This window comes from Somniosus microcephalus, chromosome 2 (genome assembly GCF_052327205.1).
Source record: "Somniosus microcephalus isolate GS21.2 chromosome 2, FLI_Smic_1.0, whole genome shotgun sequence".
Classification (NCBI taxonomy): Eukaryota; Metazoa; Chordata; class Chondrichthyes; order Squaliformes; family Somniosidae; genus Somniosus; species Somniosus microcephalus.
Genome location: NC_140988.1, coordinates 184,883,746 through 184,895,705, shown reverse-complemented (window position 1 = coordinate 184,895,705; position 11,960 = coordinate 184,883,746). Strand labels below are relative to the sequence as shown.

General features: G+C 43.9%; 1 protein-coding gene across 2 annotated transcripts in view; it reads right to left on the bottom strand.

The window, feature by feature from the left end:
* zcchc4 (zinc finger, CCHC domain containing 4) overlaps positions 1–11,960 on the bottom strand; it is a 104,230-nt gene that overhangs the window by 84,940 nt on the left and 7,330 nt on the right. The window contains exons 2-5 of one of the 2 annotated variants that reach the window (XM_085967998.1): positions 9,936–10,054; positions 5,299–5,381; positions 1,787–2,062; positions 395–475 (exon numbers count right to left, since the gene is read on the bottom strand). In XM_085967998.1, coding sequence (XP_085824124.1) covers positions 395–475; positions 1,787–2,062; positions 5,299–5,381; positions 9,936–10,054 — 559 coding nt within the window. The remainder of the gene's footprint in view (positions 1–394; positions 476–1,786; positions 2,063–5,298; positions 5,382–9,935; positions 10,055–11,960) is intronic. The other variant, XM_085968007.1, reaches the window with a different exon arrangement.

The following is an 11,960-nucleotide window of genomic DNA, read 5'->3' as shown; positions in this document are numbered from 1 at the left end:
AGACTCAGGATAAAAGTCATTATCCTTCTCCATTCTCTGCTGGTCATTAAAATGTCCTGTATCAAGTAAGCTTGGGCATTCTCAACATAATCCCTAGTGGGTATGGTTCCTCGATACACTTAATTCAACAATTGTTAATTGCATTCAGAGAGGTCATAAGATTGCCTGGTGTGGAAAGTCAATCATTCCAATTCAGATAATTCCTCTGAGGTTTCAGTTGAAGCACGTGCATCTGCAAGTGCAACATCTGAACTGGGAGAGCTCGATGCTCACAATGGGTGACAACAGAAGAAAGGGAATGTTAAATACCCCAGCACTGACATACCTCAGCTTGGTGCGCATATAAATTAACTCTAAACATTAAAAAAAAGGAACTGAACAAAAACAACTTTACCTGAAATCAATATCCAGCAACTGACTCTTTATTACTGGTTCCTTCTTTTCAGACTGGCGCACCCTTATTAGCTCATGAAGCCTGAAAATTAATCCAAAGAATTACCATTAATTTTATAGAGCAAAGTAGTACCTCATACCTTAGCAAAACCACTTGGTATGACATTCAATCTTGTATCACACTGTTTGCCATCAGTGGAATTAACTCACTTAGTGAATTATATCAGAACTGCTCAAAGAAGTCTCAGGCCTGGTTATTAACAGGGGCAGGTTAGGTAGGCGGGTGGGAAATCGGAATTTCAGGCAGGAAACCCGGCAGACTGGATTTCCCCGCATGCTGTGGAGTTCTGTGCGTCTTTTATGCTCGACAGGTTCCTCGCATGGAAGTCAACCTGATTGACAGGTTTGGCTTCCAGTTGGGCAGGGAACACTCTGGAGCAGCCGCAGGAGCAGGTAGATCCAATCCATGGCTTGGGGGGTGGTCCGATCCCGGGGGACTTTGTATGGGGCGGGGTTGATTGGGGGGAGGGGGGGGGGCTTGGGGGCCACGGGGAAGCACTCCTGCTCCTCCTGGCCCACAAGCAGTGCTGTAAAGGCACTTGCCTTCTCCCCCAAGGCTCCCTTCAGCTGCCAGGTTTCCCCGAGGCCTGGGAAACCTGGTTGGCCACTGTAAAACCTGAAAAGCAGGTTAAACCAAAGGCTGTCTGCCTCATTAAAATATTTAAATTGCCAACCCACCTCCTGGGATTGGCATTCTTCCAATTCCCTTACCTTTACCTGTGAAAAGGTACCTGTCCCGTCCTCTACTCAGCACCTCCCTACAGCAAATGATCACAAGTTAGTAACTGAGCTTGGATCCCATCACTGAAGCTGCTTTTATATAAGTCATTGGGGAGTGGGGGGGAGCTTGCACTATGCATTCCAATTTTTTTTTAAACCAGGTCTTCATGGTGGACATTCTTAGCAAATCCAGCACATTAGGATTACCACTAAGTATAACGATAGCAAAATACCGCAGATGCTGGAAATCCAAAATAACAACAGAAAATGCTGGAAAAACTCAGCAGGTCAGGCAACATCCGTGGAGAGAAATTTGAGTTGACGTTTCGGGTCGAAACGTCAAGTATATGGCGAGACTCTCAAAAATTATTCTGCTAAAATCACTGAAGTCCATTAGATTTGTCTTTGATCTCTGAAATGCTGCACAGACATGAAGTTCAGTGGCTCTGTATGAGCTGAGGTCACCAGTTCACAAATCCTAAATGTAAAGTCAGACAGATATCAGGGAAATTGTCAGCACACTGATCGGGTTCAGCATATTTTAGTGCAGGGAGATAAAAGAAGTACAGCTGGAAAGACTTCATTGATACTGACATTTGACGGATGAACATACCGTGGTGTTCCAACGCACAGCACTCTTCTAAATCCCAACGAAATAATTAAATCCAACAAGAATTGGCAGGTGCGGTCAGCAAACAGGTACTGAGCATTGGTCTTTTTGTTCTCGAGTGGGAGCAGCAAATGACTGGGTCTTTTCAGCTGACGGAGAGACACATCCCCCAGCCGGTGGTGGGACGTGTGCTGGTCCCACTCCTCAGGAAGCAACAAAAGCTGACAGTCCGTACAGAATATTCTGTTTGCCAAGGGTAAAGACACAAACCGCCGATATCTATATAAACAAGACATGCAAATTAATAATTTCTTCAACAAAAAAAAATGGCATCTTTCTAATTGGAAAAAATTAAGTTAAAAATCCTGTCTGTAAGGATATGGCAGCTTTCAGGTCCAAAAATAAAGATCATTTATTCAGAGATTATGCATATAGAATCACTCTACAGTTCCTGCTATGTCCTTTAGTTCCACTTTAAAATATTCATCATTCAAAATTCATCTGAATTCAGATGTATAAGGTCTTGTAGAAACTGCATCTATTCTGAATTTTGTGAAAGACATACTGTACTCAAATTGGTAACCTTTACTCTGCCAACTTAAAAACCCGACAGAGTTCACGCAAACTATGTTACTGCTGCTTTAGCATATGATGGTACAACCCACGAATAAAATCATTGGCATTTTATTGCAAAGGAAAAGACCATTTGGCCCATCAAGTCTCCACTGGTGTTTTTCTCCACAGGCCACCTAGCATTTTTTCCTGCTGGCTCCCCATACTCTTTAATATCCCTCTTTTTCAAAGAACTACCTAATTGCCTTTTAAAAGAATTTATTGACTCGACGTCAACAATGGTTTGAAACAAGGGTTTGTTCATGCTACAATTACAAACTGTTACAGCAAGCACCAGAACTTAACGGAGTCTGGATTGTACTTACTAGCAGTAATTTTATAATTTCATTAGGTCGGAAAACCATAGACCGTGCATGCTTGAACTTCCAACTTGTAGGAGACAACACTCCCCACAATACCACTGTGTAAACAAAATATTGTACACAATATTTCAAATGTTCCTATGGTCAATAAAATACCTTTTAGTTGTTTAAAGCCTTTTTGTACAGAAGTAGCTTAGGTACTCCATGCTTCCAGAGTGCAAGACAATGATAAACACATTTCTGAACTTCTGGCAATGCTGCAGCTTCATGGCACATCATACTTTGTAGAACTTAAATAAATGGCAACATATTTTGTTAAGTAGATGAGCTAAATATGGGTGGACACTTTGGGAGTAGAGATCGCAATGTGCTAAGAGTTAAGATCCAACTAGAAAAGGAAACTTCCAGTACAAAATCTAGAACACCAGATTGGATATGGGCAGACCTTAGAAGGATGTGGAGTGAACCTTTTTTTAATTTGTTCCAGGGTTGTGGGCATCTGGCAAGGCCAGCATTTATTGCCCATCCCTAATTGCCCTTCAGAGAAGGTGGTGGTGAGCCACCTTCTTGAGCCACTGCAGTCCGTGTGGTGAAGGTACTCCCATAGTGCTGTTAGGGAGGGAATTCCAGGATTTTGACCCAGCGACGATGAAGGAACGGCGATATATTTCCAAGTCAGGATGGTGTGTGACTTGGCGGTGGTGGTGTTCCCATACGCCTGCTGCTCGTGTCCTTCTAGATGGTAGAGGTCGCAGGCTTGGGAGGTGCTGTCAAAGAAGACTTGGCGAGTTGCAGCAGTGCATCTTTTAGATGGTACACACTGCAGCCACGGTGCACTAGTGGTGGAGGAAGTGAATGCTTAAGGTGGTGGATGGGGTGCCAATCAAGCACGCTGCTTTGTCCTGAATTGTGTTGAGCTTCTTGAGTGTTGTTGCAGCTGCACTCATCCAGGCAAGTGGAAAGTATTCCATCACACTCCTGACTTGTGCCTTGTAGATGGTGGAAAGACTTTGGGGAGTCAGGAGGTGAGACACTCGCCACAGAATACTCAGCCTCTGTAGCCACATATTGGCCTTGAACAGACTGCAGCGAGATTCAGCAAAATTATACTGAGGCTAAAAGGGTTAACCCTTAGACTCCCAATGCCATTCCATGCTCATTCCAAGTCAGATCCTCCCTATCCCCAATGAAACTGTGGACCTCTGCCCCCCAATTTACTGTTAGTTTTGAATTTTCACTGGCTACACGTACAGCCTTTGCCGCTCGTCTCCTCACTCCTTGCCCCTGCTCAGAGCAGTCACCGACTCCAAATGCACAATGGTCTAGTATAATGCCACATTTCCACACAACAGGCCTGGTGCTTTCCGATCACTTTCTTTCACTCTCTGACACACTTAACCTAAGGACGTAATGCTTATCTGCTGCAGAAACACAGTTTGGAACAGGAATCCAGCCACCCCCTACCAAATGCACTTTTTAGGGCCGTTCACCCCCCTCCCCCTCCCCCTCTCATGAGTTTTCTGGGCTACCTTCTCCCCTCCCCTGCAGAAGGACTTTTCAGGACCTTCCCCCCTCCCCCGCCCTCTCCCCAGTCCTCTTTAGCATGTTTTCCTCCTCTCCCCTCCTTTCACCCCTCTCTCCTCATCCTTTCTTCCACCTCTATCCTTCTCTTCTTGCTTCCCCCTGCTTTCTCCTTCTCCATTTTCTCCCTCCCCCCTTACCCAGTTCAGTTATCTCCCCACTCTCTAACCCTGCTTGAACCGAAGGCTGCTCTTGGTCTTGACTCCCATGTGTAACATCACTAAAGATGGACTAGTTGCAAAATATAAAATGTATTTGCTTTTTATAAAAAAGGTACTGCTTTTTACTTTAAGAACTTAAAGGTGGCAGATTGCTCTTATTTCTTCACTAAGATCAACATTTGTGATGTGCACTGGGTGAAAGAACAGCGGCAGCACATTTACTGTACAGGGACAGACAGGGCAGGCTTACTGCTGCTTGTGTCAATGTAACTGACTCAAAAATAGCATAAAGGGGTGCATGACCAGCTGGGCTGAGGATGCACTAAACGTTTTGTTCCTTCGATTTTTTTTTTTAAATTCCCCTTTTGTTCTTCTTTCCACGTCTGTAACTCTTATTTTTTGAATTTCTCTACCTCAATTTGCCACTTTCGCCCTCCCTCCTGATTTCCTGCTATATTCACAATTTGAGCAAGATCAGGTTTGAATGAGGATTAAAGAAAAAACTTTCATTTATATAGCGCCTTTTACGACCTCAAGATGTCCGAAGTTGCTTGCCCTGTTCACTCAAATCCTAGATGCCCTGTAGAGGGCGCTGCAGTGTTTCCATCTCACACTTCCAGCAACTTGCAGGGCAAAATATCACAGAGGTTAAATGGGGACGGGCAAGTCTAACTGACAGTGGGTGCCGTTCGTTGGCCGGCCATGGCAATTTTTGGGCCAATAAATGCACACATTTGATCCTTAAATTCCTGCCCTCTTGAGAATTTCTATTATTAAATACAGTAACCTGAAGCTTCTCTACCGTGCAGCTATCTAGTAAAAGGTACAAGTTCATTACCTCTCCACATATTGCTTGTGAGTAAACGGTGGTTGTCGGCTTCGATTAAATTCTTCTCTTGCTAATTGCCGGGCCACTGACACCTGAAAATGACAGCGAGATACAAGCACTGGTTAACGTCACACTTAAAACAACATATGAACCGTTCTTAGCCAAGCTAAATGCCAAAGGTAAACAAGTCAATAGTTCATCATTATCATTAGCAGCAGAAAACGCTGAGGAGAAAGATCAAAGTGAGTGAATCCAGGCACTCGCACATACACCCAGCTTGTCAATTGCCTGCTCAAAGAATAGTGGGTAGCCACGCAGACTCAAAAAGAGGAAGGAAAGTACTTTATTTTTCTACCTCAAATGTTATAAATATATGGTGCCGCAGAGACAATAACAAGGACAGATGTCTCACCAAATTGATCCTGGTAAACGATAGAAGCAAAAAGTCGAGAAAAATTCTCCTGCAGTACCAGAGGCAAAAAGTGTATTTGTCCTAGTTTAATTCACACTCCTGGTAACCCCAGCTCAATAACTAATGGTTAACTGTAAATAAACTTCTCTGTACAAGGGACAGAGTTCTGGTATTCTGTGTTGCTTTTTTTGCAACTGACACAAAAAGTTGAGACTGAAGCAGGTTCCAACTCTGGCACATGCATTAACAAGTCTTGTGCTGCGGCTCTTATCATAATGTTAGGACTGACAGCCCAGCCATATCCCTTTGATGTTGGATAGGGTCGACTCTTGCATGGAGAACACCATCCTCTTCAAACTGCCGGTTTTACAATGTACTGAAACAATAAGGCACAAAATTTCATGGTTGTATTTTTACATTAAATAATGAAGTTTGTACAAGCCAGCAGTGAGAACAGAGGTCAGCAGGTCAGGCAGCATCTGTGGAAAGAGAAACAAAGTCAGCTGTTCAGGTCGATGACCTTTCATCAGAATTAGTTATAATTTATATTATAAAAAAGTTCTGATGAACGGTCTATGGACTTATCCAAAGGAGATTCAAGCTTGGAACAGCAGCATAGAATCATATAGTACAAGAGGCCATTCGGCCCATCGTGCCTATGCCAGCTCTTTGAAAGAACTATCCAATTAGTCCCACTCACCTGCTCTTGCCCCGTAGCCCTGCAAATTTTACCCCTTCAAGTATTTATCCAATTCTCTTTTGAAAGTTACTATTGAATCTGCTTCCACCAGCCTATCAGGCAGTGCATTTCAGATCACAACAACTCGCTGTGTAAAACAATGTTTCCTCATGTCGCCTCTGGTTCTTTAGCCAATTACCTTAAATCTGTGTCTTCTGGTTACCGAACCTTCTGCCACTGGAAACAGTTTCTCTTTATTTACTCTATCAATACTGTTCATGATTTTGAACACCTCCATCAAATCTCCAATGTACGTACAACCCCAGGTCGCTCTGCACCCACTTTAAAATTGTATCATTTAGTTTATATTGCTTCTCCTCATTCTTCCTACCAAAATGTATCACTTCACGCTTCTCTGCGTTAAATTTCATCTGCCACATGTCTGCCTATTTCACCAGTCCGTCTATGTTCTGAAGTGAAACGTCCTGGGGTTCTCAAATGGCACAGGAATTGCAGGCAACGGGTCTCAGCTGTCACATCATATTACTTAAAAGTTTATCTACTTATGTTAGATATATTTTTAATTTAATATCCCCTTACTCCTATTTATTATTCAATTATTTATGTATACCAGATTTTTATTTAATGCAATTCGGATCCCTTTAATGTTGGTATCTTCTACTTAGTTAATTTTATCCCCTTAGATCTAATTAATTACTCTGATTTATATATTTAATTATTTGCTGTTACTTCTTGGTTTAAAGTAGCTAGCCCCTCCTTCCCCCTTTGCACCGAATTCCCACTCTCGCCAAATTCCCGTCGCCACTCTGTTTAGCAAGCCACTCTGTTTAGCAGATTCTCCCAGCTCTATGTGCACAGCCATAATAAGTTTAATATGTGGGACTTTATCAAACACCTTTTGAAAGACCATATACACAAGCAGGAGATAGGAAGGCAGAGGAGTAGTGGCAAGTCAAACTACCCAAGCGGGGAGAAATGAAAGGTGGTTTGACTGGGCAACAGAAAGGGGAGGAGAGCCTAAGCGAGGCAAGAGAAGAATAAAAAAAGAGATAGAAGTTGTGGGCTTGGATCCAGAACAGCAGCCAAAGTGTGCATACAAATTGTTAACATATTTGTATTTTCTCCCCTACCCTTTCTAACTTCTCAGCAGTACACACTGCTCCTGACTGAAAAAGCAGGTGAGCAATCTGTCCCAGGGTAACAATAACTTGCATTTATATAATGCCTTTAACATAGGAAATAAGTTAGGAAGCTTTACAAGGATGGGGTGGGTGGAGAAGGAAAAGATAAAAGAAACGAAGGAGCAGTCACCAAGCCATGGGAGAAGGGTTAGGAGAGGTGATTGAAATCCTGGTTGAAAAGGTGAGTTTTGAGAAGTGATTTAAGGTGGAGATAGAAGTGGAGAGGGTTTACAGAAAGAAAGACTTGCATTTATAGAATTCATTTTTCACAACCACAGGACATCCCAAAGCATTTTACAGCCAATGAAGTACTTTAGAAGTGTAATGTTGGGAGCTCCCACAAATAGCAATGTGATAATGACCAGATACTCTGGGTTTTTTTGTGATGTTGGTTGAGGGATAAATATTGGCCAGGACACCAGGGAGAACTCCCCTGCTCATTGTCGAAATAGTGCCGAGAGATAGTGCTGTCTCATCTGAAAGACAGCGCCTCCGACAGTGCAGCACTCCCTCAGCACTGCACTGAAGTGTCAGCCTAGATTTTGTGCTCAAATCCCTGGAGTGGGTTCAAGTCAGAAGCAAGCGTGCTACCAATTGAGCCACGGCTAACACCCTAAGGGAAGGAGTTCCAGGGAGTTGGGCTGAGGCGGCTGAAGGTTCTGTTATCAATGGTGAAACGAAGCAGAGGAGAATACATCGAAGGCCAAAAGGAGGACTGAATAGTGTAAGAGGGGATGCAAGGCTGGAGGAGGTTGCAGAGATAAGGTCAGGCAAGGCCAGGAGAGATTTGAGGGCAAGGATTTTAAACTTAATGGCCTAGAAAGTCACTTGGGCGCGGGCAGCTCGCTCGCGCCCAAAAGTTAGCGCTGGGCGGGGAGGCATTAGCGCACGCCGTATATTCGTCTTCTGCGCCCCAATTCGGAAGCGGGCGCTATACCAGGGTGTGCCCGCCTCCGTTTGGGGCGCTGCAACTGAATATCGGCGCGCTAGTTGCCGCAGTGCCACCCGATGCGGTGCGGCAGGCTGCGGTACTGCAGGCCTCCCCCTTCTCTTAAGGGGGAGGTGCCTGCAACGGTCGGAGCCCCGATCGCGAGTGCCGGCAAAAGAGCCCGGCACAACGGAGAAGTGCCGGGCTCCACGGAAACCAGCCGGCAATGCCGCGGGGGGGGTGGAGGAGGCCGGGGAAGGAGGTGCGGGCAGGCGGCCGCCGAAAAAGCGGCCGGCCGCACCTTCAGCTTTAAAGCGCCCCACTATGGCAGCAGGACGGCCCCGTTTTCTGTTCGCTGTTTGCGCCCGCTTCGGAGGAGGCGGGCGCAAATAAATATGGGGATCGGCGCGGTTTCGGGGCGTTACGGGCCACCGCGCACACCGATGACGTCATCGGTCCCGGCGCAGCGCTAACGGCTACCGCCGCCAATACCGCTACACTCAATTTCAGCGCTACCACCCCGCCGGCGCAAAAGACCTCTTTAGGCGCTAAGTGGGCGCAAGGCCCACTGAATTTCTAGGCCAATGTGTTGCGGGACATGAAGCCAGTGTAGGTCAACAAGATGGGAATGATGGGCAAGTGGGACTTAGTGCAGGACAGAATTCAGACAGTTGAGTTTATGGAGGGTAGAAGGTGGGAGGCTGCAAGGAGGACATTGGACAAACTGAGCTTAGGATTAGGGTTTCAGTAACAGGGGGAGTGAAGTCGAAGTGGAGGTGTGTGATAGTGCAGGGGTAGAAGCAAATGGTTTTGGTGATGGCTATGATGTGGGGGTTGAAGCTCAGCTGTTGTTTGAGCAGGATTCTGAGGTTTCACACAGTCTCGTTTAATCTGATCAGGTACCCGGGATGGGGATGGAGTCAATGGCAAAGGAACAGAGTTCATGGCGGGAGTGGAAAATGATGCCTTGGTCTTCCTGATATTCAGTAGGAGAAAATTTTGACTCATCCACAACTTGATGTTAGACAGGCAGTCTCAGAGCACATAGGGAATCGTGGAATCAAGGGAAGTGGTGACTGGTGAAGAGGTAGAACTGGGCTTCATCATCATAGAAACTAATGCTGCGCTGTGACTAGCTAGCAGATGCACAAGAACACCTTTGGTCCTCTCCCTCCAATTCTCTGTCCCGATCTGTGCAACCGCACAGTGGCACATCACTGTATGGGGACTTGTAGGTTTAAACTCACACCCTAACACTGCATAACATAGCACATACTACATCACTCAACTTTATGTTCTCAAGACGGGGGACTTTTGCGTAAGGGAGAAAAAAAGGCACACCAGGGTTAGGGAAAATAAACTATTTCCAGAGTAACCAGGGCAATGCGGTTCTAAAATCACGGACAGTTTATTATTCTTTCCTACCTTTTCATCTTCCCACTGGAAGAAGTTACAGTCCTTTCGGTCTCTACAAGCTGCACAGGCATAAAACCTCCTGGCTTCTTGTTCTTTGCGATTTACCTTTACAAACAACAAAGTTGGACCTAGAAGAAAACGGAGAAGAAACATACTATGTAACAGTAAGCTTGACACTGTAATTCTCCCTTAGTAAAATGTATAAATTAGAAAAGTAAATCTGTGGCAGCTTGATGGAATATGTTCGTGAAACAATGCCTCGTGTAATGGAATAATTGACACATCTAGTAGTCAGTTACAGAGCAGCAGAGTGTGTCCCGGGACCTCTCAAAATACCTGCATTAATATAGTGCTTTATCACTTGATCAGGATATCCCAAAGTGCTTTACAACCAATAAATTGCCTTTAACAACAACAGAAAATGCTGGAAACAGTCAGCAGGTCAGGCAGGTCTTGGAGAGAGAAACAGAGTTAACGTTTCAGGTCGATGACCCTTCGTCAGAACTTAAATTACCTTTAAAGTATAGTCACTGTTGTTATGTAAACAAATGCAGCAGTCAATTTGCATTCGGCAAGGTCTCACTTACAACATATGAATTGAATGACCAGTTAATCTGTTTTTGCTGACACTGGTTAGTCAAGGGATAATGAATGCATGGTGAGGAGAGCAAGACCTAGCAAGAGAAGAAAAACAGGAGGCAAATAGCTTCTTGAAAAGCAATGCCGGGTATGAGCAACACTAAATACAAATAAAAATTGGCTGTCCCAGTTAAATTGTAACTGATTCCAATACAACTGATTTTACTGAATACCTAGATGAAGAAAAAAATATTTAGAAACAGCCAACGTGGATTTCAAGGTAGTGAAAAACTGGAACACTCTCCCCCAAAAGTCTGTGAATGCTGGGTCAGTTGAAATTTTCAAGACTGAGATCGCTGGACTTCAGTTAGGTAAGGGTATCAAGGGATGTGGATCAAAGGTGGGTAAATGGAGTTGAGGTAATGATCAGCCACGATCTAATAACTGAATGGTGAAACAGGCCCGCGGGGCTGAATGGCCTATTCCTGTTCCTATGTAGAAAAAAAGATCATGCTTAACAAACCTGATAAGAGTTCTTTGAGTAGGTGACAGACATAGAGGCTGGAAAAAAGGCAGTGCTGTACATGGACCTCAAAAATCCTTTTGCAAAGTACCACAAAGGAGACTACTGGAACAGATTGATGAGTTTGGAATTAGAGGGAGGGTACAAAGTTGGATTAAAAACTGGTTAATTAGGTAACACGAAGAGCTGTCAAAATTGAGATTAGTCCTAGGAGAAGGAGACAGACCATACCTTGGGGCCAAATATGTAACAACATGTCACAACCTGAGGACTGTTTAAAATTAAGACTGTTTAAAATTAATATTGAACGTACCAAATGAAGTACAAAGACTGTTTAAAATTAATATTGTTTAAAAGTAATATTGTATGTACCCAACAAATGTCAAATCGATTGACACCTACAGAATGTTGGAAAACTGTACCTTTTTGCTATGTAAGCTTTGGCAATATGGTTCTCTGTAAACTTTCATGCCAATAAAGCATTTTAATTGGAATTGGAATTGGAATTGGAGTGGAGTAGGAGTTTCTCTAGTGGTTCAAAGTGGGTAGTGGTGTCGCAAAACGTTCTCTTCTGGGGCTGCTTCTGTTCATTGTGTACTTCAGTTATTTGGATATAGGGCTAGAGAGAGGGTCTCCAAATTTGCAGATGATACTAAAAATAGGAGGCATAACAAATAATTCTGAGAACCATGGGGATGAAAACTCACAACTTAAAAAATAAAAATTTGCGTCTTCCTGGAGCATTACTTTAACATATTTCTCCTACATAACATCTGTCAGTGTACTTCAAAGAAGTTAATGTGAAGTGAGAGATGCGAAAAAGTAATATGTAAATGTAATTGCCTTATTTATTTCATAAAAGATAGAAATAAAGGCATGAGCAACTTCCTTCAAAGATATTAAACAATTTGCTGCATATAATTTCACAATCT